The sequence below is a fragment of the Acinonyx jubatus genome, chromosome A1, assembly GCF_027475565.1.
Source record: "Acinonyx jubatus isolate Ajub_Pintada_27869175 chromosome A1, VMU_Ajub_asm_v1.0, whole genome shotgun sequence".
Taxonomy (NCBI): domain Eukaryota; kingdom Metazoa; phylum Chordata; class Mammalia; order Carnivora; family Felidae; genus Acinonyx; species Acinonyx jubatus.
Genome location: NC_069380.1, coordinates 224316336 through 224344307, shown reverse-complemented (window position 1 = coordinate 224344307; position 27972 = coordinate 224316336). Strand labels below are relative to the sequence as shown.

The 27972-nt window shown below is 47.6% G+C and overlaps 1 protein-coding gene across 1 annotated transcript; it reads left to right on the top strand.

The window, feature by feature from the left end:
* Positions 1 to 154: 154 nt before the first annotated feature.
* Positions 155 to 27972, top strand: OTULIN (OTU deubiquitinase with linear linkage specificity). The gene is made up of 7 exons (XM_015068852.3): positions 155 to 459; positions 7042 to 7118; positions 12320 to 12414; positions 16044 to 16187; positions 20775 to 20900; positions 24473 to 24742; positions 27235 to 27972. The coding sequence occupies exons 1-7, from the start codon at positions 284 to 286 to the stop codon at positions 27427 to 27429; spliced, it is 1083 nt and encodes a 360-aa protein (XP_014924338.3). The 5' UTR covers positions 155 to 283; the 3' UTR covers positions 27430 to 27972.

Here is a 27972-nt window from a genome sequence, read left to right as displayed (position 1 = left end):
AGGTCTTCCACTCGACCGCGGCTCAGCCCGCGCAGCCGCAAGCTCAGACGCCGCGTCGAAGGGCTCCCCGCCCACCCAGTCCTAGCGGGCCACGCCCCCTCATCGCGGGTCAGAGGGCTCGGGGCCGGCGGCGGTGACGCGTGCGGAAGCGTTCTGCGCAGCCTCGGAAGCCGGCGGGCGGTACAGCGGCGGCGGCGGCCACGGCCGGGAGCCCCGACGGGAGGGGCCCCGGGTCGTTGGGAGGCGGCCGAATCCCGGCGTCGCCGCCGCCGGCGGCGGCCCGATGAATCGGGGCACCATGCCCCAGCCCGGATCGTGGCCGGGCGCGAGCTGTGCTGAGGAGCCGGCGCGGGAGGCGGGGGCCGCGTCCCCGGGCCCCGCGAGAGCCGCGGCGCGGGAGGGCGGGAAGGCGGCGGCCGGCGGGCAGCCGCGGACCGCGGTGCGGTGCTCAGCCGAGCAGTGAGTCGCGGGGCGCAGCGGGGGCGGGCGGGGGCTCTGGGTCGGTCCCCTCGGGAACGCTGGGCGTGGGGTGGGCTGGGGAGTAGCCGGCTAAGAGCCCTTCGCAGCCTGTATTCGGGGTAAGGTCGTCGGCGACGGAGAGGAATTCGAAGACACTTGCATCCAGTGTCCGTACAGATGGTTTCCCCGCAGGGTCCGGCTCACAGTCCTGGTCACCCAGTGCCCTCTGTTTTTACATCTGCGTTGCTCCAAAGTTAAAACAGAGCTCCGGGAACTTGGGAAACAAACCGGAAAAGCGTATTGTTATAACTAACTCCCAGTGAATCTTTCCTCCGACCTAGTTGGGGAAGGAAGTAAGGTTGCTTCTGTCACGGCCAAGAGAAAACTGAACCATGCTACAAGTTTGTTCTTGGAAGGCAAGTTGCCGCTTGATGAACGCCCCACCTGTTGAATAGACTTTGGACCGAGTCTGACCCAATTCTCTTTTGCCCGTTAGTAGCTTAACAAGCTCTCCTCCTCCCCACCCCCACCCCCGTTACTTTTAAGCACGAGAGATAGTGCTGGTTAGAGCAGTTTTTTAGCGAACTATAAAGAAGGCAGCTTAAGTTGGAAGAGTTTATAGTTTTAGCAAGGGTCTGGGGGGAAGGTGGAAGCGAAGTGTAAACTTGAAGGCTGCAACTTTTTCTACACTTTCAGGTTCTAGGCACATATAAGTGTCTTTGAATTTCAGAATTGATGAAAGCACTCAGATAACTATTTTGACAGCTTAATTGGCTGGCAAGTTGAATTGTAAGTGTTCAAATTAGATTTTTTTTTTTTGGCATTTCCTAAAAAGGGGTGTTTGGCAGGCCTGGTATACAGCTAGTGTATTATAATAAAACTTTCCTGTGCCTGGTTCTTTATCATGGGCGTTGACATTCTCATTTATTGAGCATCTAAACCCTCTGGGATGGTAGTATCCACACTTAGTGTGTTAATGGCTATTGGGAAAGCTTTGCAATAGGCAGTCGCAAACTCCCCCACCCCAGGAGCTATGCAGGTAACCTAAGCGAGTGAGGCTGGCCAGGTGTGGGCCATTGGTTCCTGGATAGCTGTGTCCATTGCTGTTGGGGTCAGAGGCCACTAGGTTCTATCGTCTGCTTGCTGGATTTTCTGTATTTAAAGAATTCCAGTACCCTGACTTTTTAATGGAATACCTTGATTTTTAAAATTGAAACTGCTCTACAGACCCACGTGTGAGCTGATGTGCTCTCTGGCTGCAGGTTTGCTCTCTGGGTTGGAGAACTACTGTAGACTCCGCAGAGGGTAAGGTAGGCTGGGGGAGGTGGGGGTGCTTTCTGCTTCTGCCCCTCCACAGCTCGTGCTGGTTCCTAACTGCTCCTCCTTGCTTTTGCCCTGGTGCTCTGAGCCGTGACTCCCTGGTTAAAGACCCTGCCCCCAGAAGCTGCGCCTTAGCCTTGGCCCCAGCATTCTCATGCCCCCGTGAGATGCAGGAACTTTGGAGCCAGAATCATGTTCCTGAAAGTATGCATAATTATTTGGCAAGTTTCCTGAGTCAGAACCTGGGGAAATAGGTCATGGTGAGGAGCACTCTTTCCCAAAAGGTTTTGAGGCACACCTCTTACTGCTGTCAGAATTACAGACTTGGTCCGAAAGAAATCTGGAAAAAAACCAAAACCAAAAAAACAGCCTAGGTTTGTCATTTTGCACATTAGGAAACAGGTGCAGATTCCAGAGGTGCAGCTCGGCCAGGGAGACGGAAGAGGTTTGAGGGCCAGGTTCCCTGATGCCTCAGTGGGAACCTCACCCCCATCTCTTTCTGGCTTTCTCAGCAAAACCAGGCAGAGGAACATGATTTATAACAGCCTCTCCTAGCTTGTTTGAGAGCTGTGGTTGTCATCCTCTGGGCAGGCCTTAAGGATGGCTCACAAGATGACTTAGGGTCTGACTTGAAGAAGTCTTAGATCAGACCAGATTTGGTTGACTTTTCTTGAAGCTTCCTCGCTGTTCCTATGAGCAGGTTGGCCGTGCTTTATCCCCTGCTCACCCTACCCCTCCATTTCAAGACTTAGGCTGTATCTACTTCTTGCCCTTAGCTAAGGTAATCTTGAGGACCAAGATGGTCTTGGGACATGGTTGGTGGCCAGGCTAGACATGCTTAGGGAATTCAGAAGCAAGACTACTTCGAGGCCCTTCTTTGTCCGCCTGATGGTGGCACATGGTTTGAATTTAGGACTGTGTGTGGTGGAGAGCGTGTCTGTGAGCCCCTCTGAAATTGAAGGTGAAATTTTACGTGTATTTTCTGGGCTGAGCTTCTGATGAAAGCTGTGAATTTTCAAAAGGGCTGTGAACAACAAGTTGTTAAACCATTGTTCTTGGGTATTGCTATGTGTTTTCCCACCTGCCTCCTTACCTCCTGCGGGGTATGTTTGATAGGGTAACAGCTACTCCCTCCTGCCCCTTCTCCCACCTGGATGTAAAGCTTGTTCCCAACCTCATTGTTGAGGATGTCTGGGTTGTCCCCAGATACCTCTGGAGTAGCATGAGCCAGTCATGGAAAGTCCACTCGCAGAAGGGAGGTGGAATTTTGGCTTGGGTGCCGGTACTTTCCTGCATTTGATGTGTTGTTCACCCATCTCTACAGCCGCTAAGTGGTGGAGAGAGGCTGGGTTGAGTGGTCTTTGTTTTTCCTGTGCCTTTGTGGGAAGGTACATTGCTGTCCCATGGTGGACACCGTCTCACCAACACTGCCCGGGCCATTGGCGTTCTAGGATAGGCCAAGTTAAGCATGAACAGCAGCGTTCAAGTCCAGAGAGCCAAACAAAGTCATACTCAGTTTAGCCTTTTTAGGCAACAGAGGGGAACTTAATGCAAGTGTTCATAATGAGTGGTTAACATGCTGTCTTAGCTTTGCATAGAAGTTAGAATTGACTTTTTTTCATATAACCTGTTTACTTGTATCAGAAATTGAAAAATTGGCTTTGCAGAAATGTCTTGCTTCACTGACCGATGTATTTTTAGTTTATAGCTTTTGTTCTTGGCAATAGTATAATTTTGTCTGTTTGTAGTAAGCCTTTTTAAATTAAGTTTTCAAAAATTTATTGTTAACTCAGGTCTTTAAACAGAGCAAGAGAGATTATAATTTAGTATGCAAAGTCATGTAACTTAATCATGTATATTGCCTTAATATTAAGAATAAAATATTTCATCTCTAGCTTAGGAAAAAACGGGGGCTTGAAAATATACACTTTAAAATAACATTATGGTGCTAAACTAAGAATTTCTAGGAATTTTCTAAGTAGAACTTACTAGGATTTTGGTTTTGAAATTTAACTGAGTTGTGTAATTGAGCATGATTCACGAATGCCATGGTCCCCCCAAAATCAAGTCACATTTAAGACTTTGTCTTAGTTTTCTAGCTATCGGTATATTTTCTAGAAGGAAGGCTTTGGTGGTGGTGATCATTTGAGTCGTTGGGCTTTGGTGGCCTCTTTAGTGCCAAATGGTAGTCACTCCCCATTCCTACTCCAACTTGACTCATAAACACAAAAAATTACCAAATTTCTGAAACTGACCAGCATTGACAATTTTATCTTACAACGTAATATCCTTTTTCTTTTCATTATTTCACTATCCTCCCTTCTCATAACAAAAATTCAAGCTTCTAGCTATTTAAATATAATTAATATACAACAAAAACATAAATAATAAATAATACACTTATAAATAGTACGCATGTATTTATAATAAATTGGTAAATGCTTCATTTGCCATTATTTTCAGCTTTAATATATTGAGTGAACTAATTTCTTAAAATTTTTATTTTTCTTGCTGTCACATCTCTCTCTCTTTCCAGTTGATTGTCCTTATGTTGGGGGACTATTTCATTTTGGCTGTTAAATATCTTCTTCTCTGACCATACTAATGGAACTTACTGCTTAAACTTAAAATTTATTCTGTCTCCAAGAATTAAAGGCCATATTATAATTTCCTTGGTGGCTTTGTGAAGTTAGCAAATGTCCTTGAATGCTTGTCCTTGGGGGCTAGGGACGTTAGCAAACGTTTGTGCACAGGATCTGAATGAAATCTGATTGTGGCTAAAGTAATTTGAATGTGCTCTGGCCTCCCATTCGTCAGTTTCTGCTTTGCTGCTTTTGTGTATCTTGAATCACTGCTTTTTATTTCCAATAATCTTTCCTTCTACTCTGTCTTCCCTTTGCATTTTGTTCTCGTGTTGACTTCTCCTTGTTCCTTTCCTATTGGCCTTGGTGCCAATTTGTACGTGTGGCTGTCCTGAGAGATGCTCCTTTAGGGAACTCCCTCTGGGCACTGGTGTCCTGATTGCACTTTGGTTATTTTGCAGGTTAAAAAGGAAGAGGACAAAAGTAGACCCAAATGTGCCTGCGGCGTAGCCACAGAATTTGCCCGAAGTACAGTTTTTTTTAACAACACATAGGTTGATAGTGTGTTAGAACTTAAGTCCTCGAAGAGGAACCATGTAGATCATGCGGATCTAGTCTACTCCTCTCGCTTTGAAGATGAGAAAACGGAGGCCAAGATTAGGGAAGTGGCTTGCCTGAAGACATGCTTCTGATGATGATCAAGAAAGTGGTTCACTTAAATGCTTGTCTTACAGGATCAAGTTCTCTCCTGTTCGATAAAGCTAGCAAGGAGGCCAGAAGTTACCACAAAATTATTGAAAGAAGAACTAACATGTTTAGTCACTTTTTATTTTAGGCGTTTGATGTCTGGTCTCCGCGAATCTGGTTTCTGTTTGCTTTTACCTCTGGCGTGGGCTCCCTGGGTGACACCATACCTTTTACTTGGAATCTCACGGGGGTCAGAGCACATGGAAAGTACCTTTTCCTAATATGTCCCCTCAGCCCCACGGTGTTTTAAAAAATAGGCACGCACACACACCATCGCCTTTATTTAGAAAGAAAAAAAGGAACAGGAAATGACCATCGGGCAAACCGTTTATTAATACTCTGCACCAGTGCCGTAGTATGAGAAGGAGAATAGCTAACTTTTTAGAGCGCTCATGTTTTATACGTGTCTTTTTACAACAGTCTTTTGAGGAGAGTACTGTCTGTTGTTCACGGGTAGTTAAACCTGGGTGCTGAGAGTTACAGCTAGTTTAGTTCCACGGTCCCACACACAGGGCTGTAAGGCGCCAAGGAGCGGCTAAACCCTGACATGACTTCCGGGCCCCCACTCTAGCCGTGGTGCGCTGCGGCGGGGCCGCCCGTGCTGTGTGTGCTGTGTGTCCTGATGTGTTAAGCAGTGAGCCGTGCAAGCAGAGGGAGCGGATGGAGCCAGTCACAGGTGTAAAAGTAGAGGCTGGTGTTGGTCCCGTGTTTGGACTGAAGCGTGGCTGTGCAGAGAGGAATCGTGGCCTGCAGGCTAGGTCGGCGGGTTAGGTCCACGTGTAGACCTGCCTGCTTATTGGGAGCCATCGTAGGGTTTCAGTGACGTGGGAGAAGGCGGGTTTGTTAAATTCCCCACTTCGGTCTGCTGCTCTCAGTACCCTTTCTGTCTCTTGCTCCCGCTCACCTCTTCCTTCCTCTTTCCCCTGCCATGCTGGGCCATGTGCTGGGAGCTGGGGTGCCGCGGTCACCGGGGATGGGAGTTTCTCGGGTCGGTCGCTTAATTCCTTGTCATTAACCTTATTAACCCCTTCCTGTGATTCATTGGCACCTGGAGCCTCTGTCTGGCGTGAGCACTGGGGCTGTGCTGTCACGGGGGCGGCGGGGGGGGGGGGGACTGCAGGGAATTAGGGGTCTGATTTCACCCTATGTGTACACCAGCCAGTTTCCTTGTTTTCAGCTCTGGGCGTCTCCTGCGCCCTGAGAAGTACTTGGCACCTCTGGTCCCTGAGCCTTTCTGGGGTTCTGCGGGTTTACTGGTCGTACCATCCACCGGCATGGAGGCTGTCCTGTCCTCTTGTCACTTACTCTTGGTCCACCTTGGGACTGTGGGGGCTTTCACGTGTCTTGTGGTTTGAGCCAAGATAGAGCTGGTATTTCTGTTTCTCATCATTGTCAGGTTGTGGTTTATCTCGCGGGGCAAAGGAGGCAGCCTTTTTCAATCCTCGTCCAGCACCTGTGGGGTTTTCTTCCTTCTCTAATACATAGTAGGTTCTCGTTCAGTCACTAGATGAGACTGGAGACTCTTCAGGAACCTGTCATGTAAGTCCCAAGTCAGTCAGATTTGCAGCAGTTCAAGTACGTGGGCCAGTAGGGATACGCGCCACAGGACGTGGGTGGCAGTGTGAGCATGGGGGTCAGGGAGCAGGAGGAGCCTTGGGAGGGCTTTTAGCGTTGAGGACGTGTAATAACTGATGTTTTCCTGTCCTTGTTTTTAAAGTAGTGTTTGTAAAATTTGCTTGTGACATAAACTGTGGAGTGATAGCAACATGTGCAACCAGGATGTGAGAGCCACACTTTCTCAGTCATCATCACGTAACAGGAAAAAGTTAAACTTTTCGTGTCTTACAGATTTTTTAAGCAAGCGCATACTGTAATAAGAGGGAAAATGTCAGTGCAACAAATTTTTGAAATGTCTAATTTGGTGTGATTTCAGTGAGGAGGACATGTATCGTGACGCGGATGAAATAGAAAAGGAGAAAGAATTACTTATACATGAAAGAGGGTTATCAGGTATGTTTGGAATTGTTTTATTCATAGACTTCTTACTATTTATAGTAGAAAATGCAGTTAAATCGCTGTATCCGTTTCCATAAAATACTGAGACGTGCTTCCTAGGAAACATTCTTCTGCGTATGGCCTTAGCTGCGTCTTGTTATCCATTTTGCTGAGGTATGTTTGGGGAGTACCGGTTCCTGAGGTTTTAAAAATTTCATGCCAATATTCTCCCTGCGTTCTCTACATTCGTATCATTTTCGCAGCGTGTGGATTTGCTTAATCTCGTGACGCCACCTCCCTCAGTTCATGATTTCCCTCATATTCTTAGAGGGAGAGTTTGGATTTGAAATGCACGTTTCCTTTCCAGCGGAAGGACTTCTTGAGAAGCTGGCTCCATGCGTCTTGGCATGCACGTGGCCACGTGGATGCCACTGGCTTGTGAGAAAGAACGATCACGGGATCAGTAGCCCGAATCCTCTGATTGTTTCATGACTTTTTGTCCGTGTTTCTGCTCAGTTATGCCTGCTCTTCTCACCGCGCCCAGAACCCACGGGCCCGTTGCTGCTAGGGTGAGGCCTTACCCCTGGCCTCCTCCGCTGGGCGCATGGCCGGCAGGGCCTTCCCTGGCTGGTCCCCGCTGGGGCCGAGTGGGGGTGCTCCACTCGGGGGAATGCTCCATAAACGATCCACCAGCGCCACCGTCTCTCTCGTGGCCTGTGTCATGTGAGTGTGCTGCCGGTCGGTTTTGAGAACTAACTTCTGTGTACTTTATGGTTAGCAAAAATAATTGTCATGTGCGTGATTAGGAACAAATGATACAAAGCGGCGTTTTTGATCATGTTCAAGGCTTCCTTGAGTTGTCCTCACAAGGAGTTGGTGGACCTCTTTACCGTGCTAGCCCTCGAAGACGTTCTCTGTAGGTGTCCATTCAGGGGTGTTCCTTGGCCACACTGCTCCGTCCTCCGTGAAGTTTCCGCAGGTGCTCTGTTTCTGCTGCTGCCGCTGCACACGATTCACTTTGGACGCAGAGGCCTTCCTGGTTACTCGTATTCCTGGGGAGCAAGCGGTTCCTTCGTCATTGGGTGTCCCTGCTGCATTTGCGGGGCCTGCCGGCTTGCTTTGCGGTGGTTCGACTCTGCCCGCCAGCGTCGCCCTCCACGTGCTGCGGGTGTTTTAGCTTTTCAGTGAGCTGTGTCATTTCCAGCTTTAGTCCGAGGCCGGAGTGGATCCCTTTACACTCCTTCCTGCATCTCAGTCCTTCTGGGTTCGTTGCCCTTCCTGAAAGAAGATCCTTGGGAAGTGCCTCTTGAAGGGTCTGTTGGTAGGATGCTCTGTTTGCTGGAAAACTTCTCTATTTCACTTTGTTGTTGAATAACTCCAGACGATCAGGTGTTTTCTGTGACCTTTTTGAGGACTGTCCCGTTGTCTTGTTGTTTCTGGGGGAATGGCAGTACTGCGGTCACACGAACCCTTGGTAGATAATGTGTCGCGTTTTTCTGCAGTTTCTTTCTGATGTCTGTGAAGGGTGGACTTTTAAAAACGTACTGCTTGAGGTTTTCTTCCTTTTGAATCCCTAGATGCCTGGTTTGCATCAGTTTGGGAGAATTCTCAGCCATTATCTTCTTGAATATTGTCCTCTTCTCATTCTCTCTGCTCACTCCTTCCAGAACTCTAAGTAGGTGTGTGCTGGCCTCCTTCAGTCATCCAAGGCTCTTCATGACGTGCCCTTTTGTAGATTTTTTTCTTGTAGCCCCTGTTCCATTCTGTACTATTTCTTGGGATCTCTTTTCTTTTCTTTCTTTTTTGGAAAAGTTCTGGGGGCGCCTGGCTGGCCCAGTCAGTAGAGCGTGCAACTGTTGATCTTGTGGATGTAAGTTCAAGCCCCACATTGGGTGTAGAGATTTAAAAATAAAATGTTTCTTTTTTAAGAAGTTCTGTCTTCCCTTCAGGTTTGCCTGGTCTCTTTTTGATAGTTTTTTGCCCTTTGGTCATGTTTCTTACTCCTTTTATTTCTTTAAGCATTTAAAACATAGTCTTCTGGATCTGAACAGTTCATTCCCTGAAAATCTTAGCAGGTCTAATTATGCCCTGTGCTAGTTTTGCTTGTTTCTTCGAAGTTTGAATTGCAAGCTCAGATTTTGCATTTCTGTATAGGGCTCGTGCACCCTGCCTCGAGAGAGTTTGGCCTTGTTCCCGCTAGGCACCCGGGGTGCCACCAACCTTGGGCCACATTATGATAATTTCTAAACTTGAATTTCCAGGGTCTTGGGGCTAATCAGAATTCCCGCCCTGTCCCTGTATGAGAGCCAGCCTGTGATTGTGAATTCTCTGGGAGACTTCCTCTTTCCCAAGCCAGAGCCCGGACGAATGCAGAAAGTTTTCTTTTGCTCTCTCTTTATTAGTGAAAACACCTTTCATTAACAAAAGGGCCCAGGGGCTGGCAAACTATGGCTCCCTGGCCAAATCCGATGTGCCACCTAGTTTGATAAAGTTTTATTGGAATTTCTTAGTCTACATATTGTGTGTGATGGCTTTCACACATGGTAAAGTTGAGTAATTGTGTCAGAAACCTTACGGCTCTCAGAGCCTACGTTATTTATTTTCTAGCCCGTTACAGAAAAAGTGTGATTCTTGCCCTAGCCTGCCCTTTGACTGAGAGTCCCAGCTTTCTGAAGTTCAGTTTTAAGTGCCCATCTTTCCAGGTTCTGACTCCTTGTCTTTGTTACCGTATGGGGGTTAGGACCAGACCTCTTGGTTATTTGAGCTCCTGGTTATCACCTAGTTTTCAGTTTCTCCTTTGGATTTTTTTTTTTTTTTGGCCATTTGAAATGTTCTTTCTTGGGGCTCCTGGGTGGCTCATTTGGTTAAGCGTCTTAGACTTCGGCTTAGGTCACGATCACACGGTTTGGGAGTTCAAGCCCCACATCAGGCTCTGTGCTGTCAGCATGGAACCTGCTTTGGATCCTCCGTCCGTCTCTGCCTCTTCTCCGCTGGTGCGTGCTCTCTCTCAGAAATGAACAAACGTTTAAAAAACGATGTTCGTTCTTGGAAATAGTAACAGAGTCTATAGTTTGCAGTTAACGAAAGAAAGAAAGAAAGAAAGCTGCTTGAGGTCAGGCACTGCCTGTCCTGTGCCTCTAGCTCCTGTCCTAGAGGAGGGCGTGCGGAGGTTGTTGGAGCCTTCCTCCCAAGAACAGCTGCAGGACGGGACTTAGAGTGTCATTTTGATGCTGGTAGCCGTGTGCGTCCTCCCTTTCCCAACCCTCATTGCCTCCCGCAGGCCTCTGGTTCAGCACAGGGTTGTGGCCTGTGACTTGTCCTCTCGATCTCGTGAGGTCTCCTCCTCCTCCTCTTGGTTTTGGGCCGGTGACCAGGCCCACCCTGCCCGGGGCCCAGGGCTTTCGCTGGTGTGGGCAGGAATGAGGAACGCGGGCTGGGAGAGCAGGAAGGCTGGACTTTGTTCCCACGATGTCCTTCCTGAGCTGGACGTGTGCTGTCCGGACAGGCTCACAACACTGCCTGGTGGAAAATTGTGGCCCAGTCAGTGTCCTCAACTCTGAATGTTTGCAGTTCCTTGTACGTTGTGGGGAGGTGAGTGAGAAGGCAGATACGAGGAACTCTTCCCTCCACTGCGTAGACGCTCAAAAAATGGTTTTTGAAGTTAAGCACCGATGGGTCTGCATTTGAGGATTGGCTGTGCAGCATCGAGAAGTGTGGTGTCTGTGTGTTATGCTTCAAGGTGTGTTTACGTTTAAGCTGGTCCTGACTTAGGCCACAGAGAATTGTATGTATGTTATCTGCAGAAAGGACTTTGTGTTCCTTACTCATGCCTCTACCCATCGCACCCTGGATTGTGTCTTTTCTTCTTCCTGTGGTCTTTTCTTCTTCCGTCTACAGACCCATTCAGGACAGAGTCCGGGTCTTAACGGCCTTCGTGACCCCGGTTTCCAGCTCAGTGCTTGGCACATGTTAGACATTCAGTAAATGTTTGTTGAATTGGGCTGAGTGTGTTTTTAATTTACTCCTTCCTCAAGAGTAAATACCTTGTAAGGTACTTCTGTGTTTGTATCCTAATTTCCTCGCTGACGTTTACTTCTTCAATAATTTAAAAAGGAGATCGAGATGTGCCTGAGAATTTCCTTCACTTTCTTCCTAAAACACACACACCCATGCGTGTGCATACATGTATACCACAAATCAAACCCATACCTTATATTTTAAATAAGGCAAATCTAAAAGCCATTTTTTATTATATAATTTGATTGCAAGTCGTATTTTTAATGTATCATTCGAGTCAAATGAGGTCCGTGGTTCAGCTAACATTGAGAGCTCCGTTAGCTTCTGGCTTATTGTCAGCAGCTTTACAGCCTTTTGGGATCAGGCAGAGTATAAATAAATAAAGACATACAGTTTTTGTTAAAGTAGCTGTTATCTCTTTGTATAATGGATCTAAAAACTAATTAAAAACCAGTAGATGTAGTTTTTCACGGCTGAGACGTGCACATTTAATTTGATTAGAACAGTATTCTAGGACACCCTGTGGCAGTGCAATGCCAGGTGCTAAGATCACAGCTGAGACACAAAATAAGCCCTTGCCGTCAAGGAATTATGCCTTATTGTGTCTGTGGGTGCGGGTATGTGTGGGGGTTCAGGGGAGGAATGCAGAAAAAGAAATACGTCAGGTGTTAATCAGTGCCAAGAAGAAGAACAAAACAGCGGAAGGGGAATCGAGTGAAGGTGTGCGGGGGGGCGTTGGGACCTAGGGGTGTTAGGTGACATTTGAGCAGAGACTGGTAGGTAGGGAGCGACGGAGGCCCACAGGTGTGTCGGAGAGGTACAGGCAAGGCCGCAGGTGGGGTGGGAGCAGGGGCCAGAGACGCCGCGGTGGGGCGGGGGTGGGACCTAAGGGCCTTGGTAGGAAGTAAGGACATCCATTCCACTCAGGGGGTTCTGGAGCTCAGAACCCGGGGGTGATGGCTGTTGTCTGACTCAAGTTTGAAGTGTCTGGCTGCTATGTGGAGAGTGAGGTATGGTGACGAGGGAGGCCCCCTGGAACACCTCCAGGTTATCCAGGAGTGAGGTGATGATGGGAGGTTGGGGGGATTCTGGGTCTTTTTGGAATGAAGTGAGAGAAGAAGTAACCTCTGAGTAAAGCCGTCTGTTGTTTTGATCGTGCTTTGTTTCATTACCCACCCCTGTTTTTGATTCTTCAACAGAAGCCAGATTAAGTGTAGCTCCTGAAATGGACATCATGGACTACTGCAAAAAAGAATGGAGGGGAAATACACAAAAAGCCACGTGTATGAAAAAGGTACAGTGCCTACATGCACACAGTTCAGGCCTTTCAAATAGTCTGTCATAAGTAATTACGTAGTATGTCCTTTTATATTTTTAGACATAGTTACAACAACTGCTATTAGACGTTGTAAATATCGCTATTCTAATTTTAGAGATGAGGAAACGGACTCCAAAGGTAAGGGACTTGTTTTGAATCATGGTATTAATACAGAGTCAGTATCAGTTATTCCGTAACTTAGTTTCTTGGAAAAACATATCTGTTAGGTGTAGATTCGTGCTGCTCAGAGTAGGGTCAGTCCTTGGGTGTCCTCTTGGGGTCATTTGGTCATTCGGGGCCAGGTCCTTCTGGCTTGTTGTGGTAAAAGCCGTAGGGAGGGGCCAGCGGATGCCATGCCTCCTGCTGTCCCCACCTGGGTTTGGTTTCATGCCTTCCTGTCTGAGGGGCTTGGGCTCTCCTGCACTCCTTATGCAAAGGGATCTGTTGCTCCCTTTATTTAAGGTGTCCCTGGAGCTGCCCCTCCTTGTCCCTTTGCATAGATTGATACCCCCTAGGTAGTGTCTGAGGCTGTGAGACATTGGGGATGCCCATGACGTGGTCCTGCTGTGACTGGCTGGGTTATTGTTCAGTTGGACCCTTGGCCCGCCGCAGTGCGTACTGGCCGACCACAGCACCCTGTTGGTTCTCCCCTCAAATGGGCCCTGAGTCCAATATTCCTTAGTGTGTTGAACGATGTGGAATTGCTACTCTGACCGTTTCTGAGCTACTTAAAGCCGTTTCAACCTAAAACTTCCATCCCTTCTTATAACCTCTGGGTGTATCCTTTGGTCATTTTTCTCTTGGGATTAGTTACATTATGACTTTGAATGTACTTTTGTACTAGAGGTATTGACCTGTCATATTTGATAGGAGTGTCTATTTTTGTTGTTGTTTAGATCTGTGTTATTTAGGGTTTAAAATTTAAAAATACTTGTATACATCTGTTCTTTTCTTTACATCTTGTTTTTATTTATTTTTTATTTTAGAGAGTGCGAGTGGGGGAGAGGGGCAGAGGGAGAGAGAGAGAGAGTCTTAACGAGGCTCCATGCTCACTGTGGAGCCCGGCACTGTGCCCGATGCCATGACCCTGGGATCACGACCTGAGCCGAAACCAAGAGTCAGACGTTCAACCGACTGAGCCACCCAGGCACCCCTGAGCTTGTTTGTATAGAAACGATTGTGCCTCTTCTACACGCACCTCAGCTGCTCATGCTTGCCCTGCAATGGGCTGACCTTACTCAGAATGTAGCTGCTACTTTTAAAGCTCTGAGAGCCAAATTTAGCTCTGCTCCCTGCAAGTCTGAACTGTAGACTCCTCACGTCTCAGGCACTTGGTGGAGAGCTCACTCATGAAATATCTGGGACCACGAACATTTAAATTTGTGAGGCCATCTGCCAAATACGTGTATTGTCCACTTAGAGGTTTTCCAAACAGCCCCATATCGAACTAGACAACCAGGAGGCTGGATACCTAACATATGTCTTCTCATCTTCCCCAGAAATGCTTTCCTTGACTTGCAATTTTATTTCATGACCTCAGACTCTTTAAAGGATCTGTTCTAACAATTGGCACCTCTGGGTCCATAATTGAACGTATCTATTAAGGGTATCCACATATTCCATATTTTGCAACTCATGCTAAAATCGTTTCTTTGTGATTTTAGTTCTAGAGAAAGATTTGACCATGTAGTTGGACTCTTTCAGTGACCAAATAACCAAAGGCACATCAGTTAGAAAAGTGTCACTCTGGGACCCGTGGCAGTAATCAGAGCATCTCAGGGGCCTGGTAACAGTTGGGTGTCTCGGTTCTTTTTTTTTGCCCTTATTTATCTTACGGTTTATTTTTGTTTTGGGTATTCTTTTGGAAGTAAGTGTGTATAAATCCAAATTTAGTTTTAGAAGTTTGAGTCACCTCTGAAATAGCACGAGTAATTGGTGCATTTGGAAAGATGCAGTTACCGCTGAGTTAGCCATCGTGAGTATTCCCGGGATAGCTGGGAGTCCACCGAAGGGAAGAGGTGCTCGGTGGGCCCTTACTGTGTTGCAGTGATTGGACCACTAAGTGAAAACGCAACTCTCAAAATTTTATTGTTGGAAAGAAATCATTTCACACCCACTTAGAACATCATCCTGTGACCTGCCCCTTGAAAACTAATAACGAGGGTCCCATACTTGGGCACGGTCTGCATGGTGTCCACCCCACGTTAAGGGCGATGCTCCTTTTGTGTAAGTGCAGGGAAGGAAGCAGAGCTTCAGGTGACAATAGTCAAGGACGAGTGAGATGGGCAGCAGGGCCCACAGGACAAGGCCAGAGAAGTGCAGGAGGCAGCAAAGTGGATCCTGACACTCGAGCCTCAGGAGCAGCTTGGCCCGGTGCCTGTGGACCATTTTATGGGGGCTGCTTTTGGAGTAGGCTTTAAAATGGTCCATTTGGACGGCTGTGTTTGAGTGACTGAACACGTATGTCACTCATCATTTTCATTTCCTCGTTTCACTTCCAGACTGAATAAGAATGACACTTGATTCCACTTTTTAAAGAGTCTAATGGAATTATCCAGATATCTTCTAGCATGTGGACTTTTTTTAAGTATACCATGGAAGCTTGGGATTATTTTTTATTTTATTTTATTTTATTTATTTTATTTTATTTTATTTTATTTATTTTATTTTATTTTTTTTTATTTTATTTTATTTTATTTTATTTATTTTATTTTATTTATTTTATTTTATTTTATTTTATTTTATTTTATTATTTTATTTTATTTTATTATTTTATTTTATTTTATTATTTTATTTTATTTTATTATTTTATTTTATTTTATTTTATTTATTTAATTTATTTTATTTTATTTTATTTTATTTTATTTTATTTTATTTTATTTTATTTTATTTTTTATTTATTTTTTGAGAGAGAGAGCATGCACGTGTGCGAGGGGGCAGAGGGAGAGTGAGAGAGAGACTCTTAAGCAGGCTCCACGCCCAGCACAGAGCCTGACACAGGGCTCGGTCTCACCACCGCAAGATCATGACCCGAGCCAAAAGCGAGTCGGACACTTAACCGACAGAGCCACCCAGGCGCCCCAAGGGATTTTTTTACTTTTTTAAAATATGGAGGTGGAAACTTAGTACGTTTCTCTCTATATTTCTCTATAGGAAATATATCTCTCTATAGGAAATATAGGAATATGTCTCTATATTTCCTATCTCTTCTTTAGAGCTAGGGTCCCTTTCAACACAGCTTAAACCCCTCAGAAGTTGGTTATCAATAAGTAAGTGTCAACAACAGTTGTGTAGAAAAGGGACGTCTAACTCCAGCTCCAGGGGCTGGAAGTGTTTTCATAATATCTGGTATATTATTTATATGTTCTCGTGTGTTGGATCTGTTACATATGCTGATGTTTTGCACAGTACTAGCATCTGTTAATTTCTTCAGATTAATAAAAACCGGAATGGGAAAAGTTCGAGGAGGCCTCCGCCAGCCTGTTCTCATTCTTCCAGCGATGGGGTGGGGGTGGGGGGGCACGTTTTTTCCCACAGGAATAAAACTTTCCCTACCCTCCGAAGTCAATAATGCCCACTTTGAATTCTTTGATGCTTCCACCCAGGGCTACGAGGAGGTGTCGCAGAAGTTCACCTCTATACGGCGAGTCCGTGGAGACAATTACTGTGCGCTGAGGGCCACGCTGTTCCAGGCGATGAGCCAGCCGGCAGCGCTGCCGTCCTGGCTGCAGGACCCGGAGCTCACGCTGGTACGCTGCTGCTGCAGGTTTGAGTCCGCAATGTTTCCATCGTTTTCGTGAGAAAGAGCTCGCGCCTCGGCCTGGGCTCCTTGCCGGTGCTGTCTGCGGCGTGACGTCGGCGTGTGGGTTTCTCCGTTCTCGTGTGGCCGGGATGATTTTGCATGCTAGAAGGACCAAGAACCGTTGCTGTTTCCCAGGAGAGAAGAGCCATCACGTTTATTTGAACAATTCAAGTAAAGAACGAAGGATTAATTGAGAATTGAGAATGAATTAAGAGAGCTGGTGTTTTTAGTTTGTAAAAACTACGTACGGGCAGTTCGACTCGACGTTGGTGTCGGTAGGAGGCGGGCTGTATGTGGCACCATCTGAGAACCCGCTGGGGTTTTAGAAGGCAGGTTTCTGTGGTTCTAGCTTCAGTGCGAGAAATCAGCACCTTCTGCGGCGTTAAGAGGATCGGTGCCGCAGGTGGCCGTCGAGAGGCTTCCTGGGAGGCGAGGGTCGGGGGATGCGTCCAGTGCCTGGCCGTCTTTGGTTTAAATCTGCAGCGTGGTAGTGACACCCCAGAATGTCATGTCATCGTGGCTTGTGCCTACGACACACAGCAAATGGAGTCACGTGATAGGTTGGATGCTAGAATGACCTAAAAAGAGTGTGGTGGGCAGGAATGATTGGGCAGGACTGGTCATGAGGCATTAGTTGGAAGAAAATCAGAAGTCCCGTGCTTAAACGACAACAGCAGTGGCAACAGACCACTAAACAAAACCCAAGAGGGCTCGCTGTGGGAGATCTGCCTTAACGGCAGCTTGGGAAGGACGTGAGGATGAATCGATCGCAAGTTCGGTCAGACCCCCCCTTCCCCCCCCCCCCCCCCCCCCGCCCCGTGATGTGTGGCCGGCAGTGAGAATGAAGCCGTGTCCTCAAGGAACACTGCTGAACCACAGTCCTGTCTGGGACCGGGCTGGTCAGACCCCGTGTCGAGGGCGGTACAGCTCTGGGCCTGTGTCCCCAGTACCGAGCTGACTGCTCCCGTTCAGGAACTGTTGAGGCAGCTGGGGTATTTGCCTGGAATGAAGACGACTTAGAGGAAGCCGGATGGCAGCCGAGCTAGAGATTAGGTGCGCGCGGGGTCCCCTGGCCTCAAAGGGCACAACCTGCGGAGGCCGTTCCATTCCGGCTCTCATTCCGGCCCCTCCACCGGTCTTCCCTCGGAAAGTCCGCTCTGGCGGGAGCCTCTTTGCGGGAGCGAGGGGTGGCGCCGCGTGCCTGGAAGAAGGTGGGGTGTGACCAGGTGTGGCCTGGCCTGGTGGCCGGGGGGGGCGGTGCCTGGGCCACCTCTCCTCGGAGGGGGGTTTGTCTGTCTCCACACACTGCTTGTATAACAGTGATAAGTCACCTGTTGACTGTAAAATCCGAATGTGCGAGCATGCTTGCTTAAGAGAAGCAGATCGCGTGATATTTAAGAAGTCTGTTGCTGCAGAACAAGACAGTCTTACAGGAGTGTTGGTACGAAAGTCGTTTCTCATGCATCTTCCTGATACGTCAGGATGACATGTATCCTGTCATTCTAAGCGAAACCCCGCTTGCCATTACAGCCTGGTCTGAAGTTCTTGTGTGAGAGATGGCGTGGGCTTGCGGTTGTGGACACGTGAGCAGAGCCGGTGACGAGTCTGTGTCCGTTTACCCTGCTCCTTGGTCTTTCTGACGCGCCCCGACCACCTCTGACCGCCACCCTGTGTCCAGTGACAGTCATGTGTCCTGGTTTGTTCATGGCACCACCGCCTGTGGTTACCGTGTGTCCGTGGGGCTTTTAGGAGTGTGACAGCACTGACCACTTCTGGGGACACGGGTGAGCCGCTCTCAGCAGGCAGGTTCAAGGGACTCTCATGTCACATACTCGGCCTCTCCTGAACCGCACCGGCTCTCCCTTAACCCGCCCCTTCAGCTTCTGGGATGAGAGAGGTCCTGGGACACCTAAGCTTGTGTGAGTCTGTGGACTGAGAACTGATGTCGGCCTCTGGGCCGTAGGCCGGGCACTGCGGAGCATCTCTTGACCTCATCCAGAATCCGGGCGAGCCCAGAGAAGCCGTATGTTGTCACCAAGGGACATGCACCCTTTAGCTGGCTGTCTCTTCCTGTTTGCAGATTGAGATCTGTTCTCTGTAGCATTTTGCCCTTTTCCCTCTTTCCTAGAACATACTCGTTTCGGAACGTAAAAGGGAGAGAGGAGAGCTGGACTGAGAGACCCTCCTCCCCTTAGTCCAAGCCCTTGCACTCCCCCTGGCCTTGCTTTGGTCTCAGCCTGGGGTGTGAGCTTTGCCCTCACTGCCTCTCTCCCCCTACCCTGCTCAGGGCCCCTGTCTCCAGATCCCAGTCTCCGTATTTGACTACAGCTGGACCACCTGACCCTGACCCCAGTGTCGGAGGTGGCTCGGTCTGGCTGCTCTTAAACTTGGGGCGTGTCTCGGTCCCCGAGAGGGGCTTGCCCTTCAGGGCACGTTCGCTGAGTTTTAGAATGTCTCTGAACGGGTGGGACCTGTGACAGTGTTTGTACATCGGAGCTCTCTTCATGCGTTCGTTTTGGGGGTGCATCATTGTTAACCTACAGTCCTTTTGATCATGGCAATGGTGCCAGGGACTGTGGACACTTGCTAGAGAGTGGGCAGTTGTGGAGTCACAAGTGGGACTCCTTCTCAGCGGGCCACCGACTTTATTCTGAAACGCGTCCAACCCTGGTTTCTTGTTTCAGTCTTGTTTTTTGCTTGAGTCTCCCTCATTCTAGCAGAAGTGCAGCGTCTGTGTACGTGGTAGAAAAGAATGGCTACTTCCCTGTTCCGTGGCTCTGGAAAGCGTTTAGAGGTAGATCCATTTTTTCTTCTGAATAAATCGTTCCAGCTGCATTATTCTTTCCTCGTTGTTTCTTTTTCACACCTTGTCTCTCGGGCTTTCTCCAGGATCTCCACGTCTCCCAGAGGCATGCGCCCCTGAGCGAGGGCGAGGGCATTTCCTAGCAACAGTTCGCCCGTGCGTGGAAGGAATGAGGAAACGGACTTTTATGTCAGGGGTTCCCTGTGTGTAGTTAGAACGTTGGGGACTTTCAAGTAATTCACTTGTGTGGTGCCTGCTTTTTAGGTATGTGCACAGCGTCCTGTGCCGCTCAGGTGGTCTTCTGGGCTTCTCTGTACCCCTTTTCCCAGTGTAGCGGGTATTTCCTGCTCTTTGCACTTCCTTGTGCCCAGTTGTGATTTCAACTTGTTGCCACTTGAGGGCATTTTAGGTTCTGGTGACACATCTGAAAGCGGAACTGAAGCTTCGCAGCGAAACGGCGCACACGTTGCCCAAATGCTGGGCAGCGTGGGTGCGGAGCTGGGCTGCTTGGCGGGGTGGTCACAGGAAATGGGGAGAACACAGCCCCGCCCCGCTTAGTGAGTGAGTGTGCATCGTGGTCCCTGGGGTAACTTTACCTAAAGAGGAATTTCCCTGTGTGGTTTTGTTTTCTGCAGAAAGGAAACCACCTTTGGTTTACATGATTGCTGTAGATTGAGAAGGTAAAATTGGAATCGCCCTTTGGGAAAGGGTCTTCAGGGTCTTAGATGCCTGGGGAACTGAGCCTGTGGCCTCATTTAAACCTGTGTTCAGGACTGTTAAACAGGCTCTCTCGTTCCACGTAGGATGTCATAGGAATTAATTCTCCTTTAACGATCCTTTGACTTGGAGGCGAACTGTCGTTTCCTTTCTGGGTTTTATAGCAGGGAAGCGACATGCCTGTGCCCAGCCTAATTAGGAATGTTCTTCTGACACACCCAAGACTGTTGGGAGTGTCGGGGTTCCCATGCCGTCATCGACCGGGTTGTGTCCCAGCTTGCCTCTCAGACTCCAGCTTCTGTTGATTAGGGGAAAACAAAATAAAACACCCTCCAGGAAAAAAAAAAAAACCAGGCAAAGTAGTAGGTCAGCTGTCACTTCTTTAATGAGCTAGGCCACCACGGCTGTTAGCTCTGCTCCTTATTCTCCATGGTGTTCTTTATCTTACGATATTGATCAGGCTTAGGTTAAACTAGATACACATTGTTTTTTTGAATATCAAAACTTTGGGGATATTTGGCAATACTGGAAATTAGGCTTTATATTTCTAATCAGGAAAGAATCCGGTTTTTACTTTATCCTGGACCATCTTGCATGCCTGAAGCGCCTTCCTAAGTTGGGCATTAGGGACGGCAGGAGGCTGCCATTGAGCCCAGTAGCTGCCTGTGTGGTTTGTGAAGACACGATGTGGACCCTGCCTTCATGTGCCCTCACAAAGTGCTGTGGAATGTTCTGGCTGTGGTTGGAGCTGAGCAAGCTGAATGTTGCCTTTGTATCTCAACCAGAAGCACCATTTGACTCCAGCAGCCTCCTGGAGTTGGGGGGGGGGGGGGGTGGTGCTTTCTGAGTTCACAATTCCAGATTTAGGTCCCTCCATCCCAAACCCAGACAAATGTGCAGGAATGAATTCTGGAAACAAAGGTAGGTTTTGTAGGCTTTGTGGTTTCTGCAGGATCCTGTGATGGATTTCTTGGTTCTAACACCTCTTTATCTCTCTGTTTCTTGATAATCCAGTTACCAGAAAAACTCATAAGCAAATACAGTTGGATCAAGCAGTGGAAACTTGGACTGAAATTTGAGGGGAAGAGCGAGGACCTGGTTGATAAAATTAAGGAGTCCCTCACACTGCTAAGGAAGAAGGTTTGGAACATGTAGTTTTTTTCTTTTTCTCTGATAAGTGCAAAACTCTCGCTCCTGACTGCCCCAGCAGACCAATTCTCAGTCCTCGCTTAGTGGGTTGCCAGATGCCTGTGGCAGGTTTTTAGGCAACATAATTTAAACAAACACAAACTCTTCCTGTGAAGTCTTTGGTAAGATGGGGAAATAACACCGATTATTATGTTTAGTGAAATGTTTAACTTTCTTCAAAGGAAACCTTAAACAAGTGTAGTCTTTGTTCTAAGTCATATTGACAAGCTTCAGGGATAGTCTGTATTTAGTCTGTATTTCTTACAGTATTATCAGTGATATAAGTGCATCTTTATTAAGTTCTTCCCAATTTCATGTTTTAAGATTCTGCCCTGGGGCGCCTGGGTGGCGCAGTCGGTTAAGCGTCCGACTTCAGCCAGGTCACGATCTCGCGGTCCGTGAGTTCGAGCCCCGCGTCGGGCTCTGGGCTGATGGCTCAGAGCCTGGAGCCTGTTTCCGATGTCTCCCTCTCTCTCTGCCCCTCCCCCGTTCATGCTCTGTCTTTCTCTGTCCCAAAAATAAATAAACATTGAAAAAAAAATTTAAAAAAAAAAAAGATTCTGCCCATATTTATTAGACTTGTTTTCATTCCTGAATGATTGTCCGGTGAGTAAATTCAGTAACTTGTCTTTTGAAAACTGTCCTGAGGGTTTCTCTGAAACATAATTACAGGGAGAACTTGGTTGGCTGATTCCCAGTGATTTGGTTAAGAAAATACTCCCGTTCTGGAGTATTCCATGGGGTTTGGATGTCCTTGCACACTGGCCCACACTGTCCACTAGGCTGCTTGCTTGAGACTTTCTTCACCAGGAACCCTGGCTTGAGGGCCTGCTAATGGCTCCAGGCTTTGTAGATGGGAGGGAGACTGGTTAAGGGGGTGGCAGATGTCTTTTTTTCTCTTTCTCTCTCTCTTCCTTCCTCCCTCCCTTTAAAAGTTTATTTACTTGGAGAGAGAGAGAGAGCGAGGGAGCTCATGCAAGCAGGGGAGGGGCAGAGAGAGAGGGGAGGGAGAATCCCAAGTAGGCTCTGACCCGTCAGCCCCGAAATCAAGAGTTGGAGGCTCAATGGACTGAACTACTCAGGCTCCGGTTTCCAGAGGCCTTTAGCTCCTCCACCAGATGTTGATCTGTTTCCCCCAGTATAGTCTGCCGTCCGGCTAGACTTTGAGCTCCACGAGAGACTGTGCTGCTCGTTCCTTTTCACCCAGTGTCGAGTACCAAGCCTGACACATAGTAGGCATTTGGTAAATATATTGTGTAGTAAATGAGCTGAGGGCTTGACCTCCTGGAGCTTAGTTTTTATTAACAGACACAAGTGTTTAATGGAAAGTTCACTGTCAAAGGAAGTCTAGAGATAAATTGTGACAAGAGAAGGAAATAGGGATTCTGTTCTCTTTGCCTCTTAGAGTGGAGCTTGGGGTTTATAGAGCACAGCCTTTTTGGGGCAGGGAGACGTGTGCTTGCCCAGGATCTGGGTTAGGGGGAGGTCGAGAGCAGGTTTCTGGCTGTGTGAGTGAATGGGAAGGCTCTTCGGCTTGCCCACTTGTGACAATTTCCTTTTCGTCTCTTTTAAGGTCTTGTGAAATTGCAATTTTTGCTTTATCAATTGTGTCTGCTATAATTAGATCCTCATTTTTGGGAATGTTGAAGTGATTCCAGTTCACAGTGACATTAAAATTGTTCATTAATAACCTAAGCCAACATAACTGGTACCTCTCATGTGCCAGGCTGTCTGTGAAACACGGTTATTTAATTAGGTTATTAAATAGGTTATTTAATTCTCATAACTACCGAAATGTAGTTGCTGTGTTATTCCTGTTTTAAAGATGTCTGTTAATGCCACCAGCTGCTTGGTGGGAAGGCCTTCATTCCATCCTGACTCTCTGACTCTAGAGCCATGCTCTTGACTGCCAGCTTGGTTGCTTCTGGAAAATAGGAGATGTTCCAGCTTTCAGCCACATATTCAAGAGAATCCTGTGGTACAGTCATTACCATTAAAATTTACTGTTGAATTTAGAATTTTAATGGTTTTTGAGAGGGGCAGTAGTTACCGGTTACTCATAAGGACCAGTTTCTGGGGCACCTGGGTGGCTCAGTCAGTTAAGTGTCCGACTCTTGAGTTCAGCTCAGGTCACGATCTAACTGTTCGTGGGTTCAATCCCTGCATTGGGCTCTGCATTGAAGGTGCAGAGCCTGCTTGGGATTCTGTCTCCCTTTCTCTCTGCCCCTCCTGTGCGCGTGCTCTCTCTCTCTCTCTCTCTCTCTCTGTCTCTCAAATAAATAAACATTAAAAAAAAAAGGACTAGTTTCACATCAGTATCTCATCTCATTTGCTTGAACTTAAAAGCACATATATTTATTGAGTTTTCTCACTCACTTAAGACTTTGCCACTGTTAGCTGAATACCTAGTACTCTGCTTTATTCTTAATCAGGAGTCAGTAAACATTTCCTGAGTGGATATATGCATTTGAAACTCCCAGGTACATTTTTAAGAAGTTAGAGGGAAGACCATAGTAAATTAACGATCAAAAGACCTCATAGTCTTCCTTGCCCAGCTTCATTTTTGCAGCTCGACTTGCTGTTTCTGGGTGGTCAGCGCTCCTGGAAACCCTTAAGGGGAGAAGTAATTTTAGCTACCCTTCAGAGCTTCACATACCAGCCTCACATGCACCTTATTAGCTCCTCCAGACTATTTCTTTTTTTTTTTTTTTCAATTAAAATTTTTTTAAAAATATTTATTCTTGAGAGAGAGAGAGAGAGAGAGAGAGAGCAGGAGCAAGAGCGTGCAAGCTGGGAAGGGCAGAGGAAGAGGGAGACACAGCGTCTGAAGCAGGTGTCAGGCTCCAAGCGGTCAGCACAGAGCCCGATGCGGGGCTCAAACTCACAAACTGAGATCACGACCACCTGAGCTGCAGTTGGACGCTTAGCCAACTGAGCCACTGAAGTCGGACGCTTAACTGACAGAGCCACCCAGGCGCCTCCCTCCAGAAGTATCTCTGATTGGTTCAATTTCTTTCTTTCTTTTGTTTTTTTAATGCTTATTTATTTTTGAGAGAGAGAGCGTGCACGAGCAGGGGACTGGCAGAGAGAGAGGGAGACACAGAATCTGAAGCAGGCTCCAGGCTCCGAGCTGTCAGCACAGAGCCTGATGCGGGGCTTGAACCCACAAACTGTGAGATCATGACCTGAGCTGAAGTCAGGCACTTAACTGACGAAGCCATCCAGGTGCCCCTTGACTAGTTCAATTCCATTGTCTAGGATCTTAGGGGAGTTGAAAGTTCCATTCCATGGCCTTAGGCCTTCTTAGTGCCTTGTACTTTTGTTTCACATTAATGGGGGAAAAGCTGAATAAGGAATTTGTGTGGTCTAAAGAGTACCATGGTTTGAGCTAAAAACTTGAATGTTGTGAATGTTGGTGCATGATCCGTGGTTGCCTACTTGGAAAATAATTTTGTGCACATAGTATGGAAGTATACCAGGGTTTCTTAGAACAGACGTGTAATTGTCATGTACCTTTCTTGCAGTGGGCAGGCTTGGCAGAACTGAGAACTGCTGAAGCGAGGCAGATAGCTTGCGATGAACTGTTCACAAATGAGGAAGAGGAATATAGCCTCTATGAAGCTGTAAAATTTCTAATGCTAAACAGAGCCATTGAACTATACGATGACAAAGAGAAGGGAAAGGAAGTACCATTTTTCTCTGTGCTTCTGTTTGCTCGGGACACCTCGAATGACCCTGGACAGCTGCTAAGGAACCACCTAAACCAGGTGGGACACACTGGTGGCCTTGAACAGGTGAGTTGTGCCTTCGGGAGCGTATTAGTCCAACGCAGCAGCTTTAATCATCAGACAGTATTTCAGAGCCTTTGTTGGTCAAGGGCTCCAGAGCAGCTTAGTTGCGTGATTCTGTCTCGGGGTCTCGGGAGGTTGCAGTCATCCGAGGGCCTGACTGGGCTAGGGGATCCACTTCCCACGTGGCGCACTCCCCCGGCTGTTGGCAGGAGGCCTCATTGGTAGCTTAGGAGGGTTTAGTTCCTCGACACATGGGCCCTTCTGTAGGGCCACTTGAGTGTCCTTGTGACATGATGGCTGGCTTCTCTGAGAAAGTGAAGTGATCCAAGAAGAGAGCAAGGAGGAAGCCACAGATGTGTTTTGTGATCTCATCTTGGAAGTTAAACGCTATTGTTTACACCGTATTCTATTTGTTGAAAACAAGTCACTAAATCCATCCCACACTCAAGGGGAGAGCATTAGTTCCACCCACCTTTTCAAGTGAGGAGTACAAGGGTACAAAAGAACTGTGGATCTGTTTTGTAACCACCACGTTGATTTCATCCGGGGCTGGCTTCTGCAGGATGCCGGACGGGATTAGTACCCTTGCGTCTGGTAGGCTACCAATACATGAAGCAAAGGGTCTTAATATTTAATCTTGGCAGCTGTAGCTGTATTAGGTAGCATCCTTTAAAAATAGAAATGGAGTCACCTTAGCCAGTAGAGACTAGCCTGCTCTTGGATCTTTTACAGAGATGCTAAGTTTGGAGTTCTACACGGAGACCCAGTGCAGTACTGTCCCCTGACTCACCACACCTTGCACTATGTTTAGTGCCCTCATTATATTATCCTGAAAAGCTTAAGTCCTTTCTGGTGGAACAGGCAGCCATTAAAGCAGCATTTAAGGCTATCCATCCAAAGGGCTCCCTTTGTGCTTACGAGACCCACTTGCCCACTTGCGCTTACCTTTTCCTGGTGTGTAAGAAAGAGCAAAGGCGGAAGGTCACTGCTGGGTCAGGCAGAATTGACTTACAAAAAGAACTGCTTACAAAAAGTATCTGCACTCGCAGTGTAGGCTGCTTACGTCTCCTGAACCGTAGCGCTTGCCTTCAGTAAAAAGTCTGGTGCAGCTGGTTTGCAAATTAGACCGAAGTTCGTTCTTTCTGAGTCCTCACAAAGTCTACTGTCATATGGCGAGTCCATTTTTAAAATATAACAGCTTTATTGAGACATAATTTACGTACCATAAAGTTTACCCTTTTGAAGTGCGTAACTCAGTGGTTTTTAGTATTTTTATAGAGTTTTGCAGCCATCATTGTAGTCTAATTTTAGGCCATTTTATCACTCCAAAAAGAAACCCTGTAATGATTGGTGCTAATTCCCCCTCCCCTCCAGCCCTAGGCAGCCACTAGTCTACTTCCTGTTGCTATAGATTTGCCTATTCTGGACATTTCCGATAAATGGAATCATACAATACGTGTTTTTTTGTGACTTGCTTCTGTCACTTAGCAAAACGTTTTCGAGATTCATCCATATTGTAGCGTGTATCACTAACAGTATTCCATCGTATGGCTGTATCACATTCATTCTTCAGTTGATGGACATTTGGGGTCTTTGTACTTTTTGGCTATTTTGAATGATCCTGTTATGAACGTTTATATGCAGGTTTTTTGTGTGGACACATATTTTCATTTCTCTTGGGTATGTACCTAAGATGTACTTCTTTTTTTTTTTTTTTTTTAATTTATTTTAGAGAGACTGAGACAGAGCGTGAGCAGGGGGAGGGCCAGAGAGAGGGAGACACAGAATCCGAAGCAGGCTCCAGCCTCTGAGCTGTCAGCACAGAGCCCAATATGGGGCTCAAACCACGAACCTGTGAGAACATGACCCGAGCCAAAGTCGGACGTCTAACCGACTGAGCCACCCACGCGCCCCCCCCCCACCTTTTTTTTAATTGAAGTTCATATAAAATTAACCCCATTCTAAAGTATATAACTCAGTGGCTCTTGGTACATTTAAGTATTGTATGACCACTACCTGTGTCGAGTTCCAAAACACGTTCATCACTCCACAAGAAAACCTGGTACCTGTTAAGTGGTCGTGCCTCGTTCTTACCTGTTTGATCCTAACTGTTCTGGGGGGCGTGAAGTGGTAGCTCAGTGTGGCCTCGGTCTGCGGTCCCCTGATGACTTTTCAGGTGCTCTTTGCCCATTTGCATATCTTCTTCGGATTAATGTCTGTTCTTTTCACATCCTTTGCCCAATTTTTAAACCGATCACTTTTTTAATTGTTGAATTATAAAAGTTCGTCATACATTCTGGATACAAGTCCCTGATTTACCGGACGGTGAGTCCATTTTTGATGATCTGCTGTTTGTAACGACTGTGGGGGAAAGGCCGGGGGCCGGGCCCAGGGCGGGGAAGGAGGGTTGCTGCCCGCAGCCTGGGAGGGAGCAGGTGGGACTGTGTCTTTCAGCACAGCTTCCCCCCGCAGACCCGTTGGCTCTTTTCCCCCAGGTGGAAATGTTCCTTCTTGCCTATGCCGTGCGCCACACCATCCGGGTGTACCGGCTTTCCAAGTACAGCACTGAAGAATTCATCACGGTCTACCCCACCGACCCACCCACGGACTGGCCAGTGGTGACCCTGATCGCCGAGGACGACCGGCACTACAACATCCCCGTCAGAGTGTGCGAGGAGACGAGTCTGTGAGGGACGCGTACCCGGACGGCCCGGGCGGCCACACGGCCGAGGTGCCCTGGCAGCTCCCTGCCGCGGCCTGCGGGCTTCCAGGTCTCTTCGGGTGACCCACGGGGACTGTCGGGCCGGGCGAGCCAAGCTGGACTGGGCTGTTCTGAGGACGGCTTTTGGTCGTTAGAACTAACCAGGGGTTTTCCCTCATCTTTGATGCGATATGTTTCCTCGGGGGCCTTCAGAGCACTTCTTTTGGAAGGTACAAACTACATCTTCTCCATAAAACAAACCTTTTGTATCAGAGGAGACGCCTCTCGGAGAGGAGTGTGTTCTTCACGTCTCAGAAGTAGACTCTCTAATGTAAACTGGTCTCAGTTTTTTCTCAAGATAGTCATTTTTTGTTTTGGGGGTGATGGGTCTCCGGAGTGCCCGTCCTATGCAATTTGGCTTACGTGGCCTAACTCTGAGGCGGAGCCTGTTAGGGGCACAGTCATAACGTCCCCTGATAGTCTTCCTGAGCACTGGTTCGGGCTTACATGTTCATTAAAGCTATCCTAAGCA

What these genes read in the sequence shown, in the direction of transcription:
- OTULIN (XM_015068852.3), top strand. Translation starts at nt 284, where the DNA reads ATGAATCGGGGCACCATGCCCCAGCCCGGATCGTGGCCGGGCGCGAGC. An exon ending in GTGCGGTGCTCAGCCGAGCA is followed by an intron (nt 460 to 7,041) that starts GTGAGTCGCGGG and finishes GTGTGATTTCAG; the next exon opens with TGAGGAGGACATGTATCGTG. An exon ending in ACATGAAAGAGGGTTATCAG is followed by an intron (nt 7,119 to 12,319) that starts GTATGTTTGGAA and finishes ATTCTTCAACAG; the next exon opens with AAGCCAGATTAAGTGTAGCT.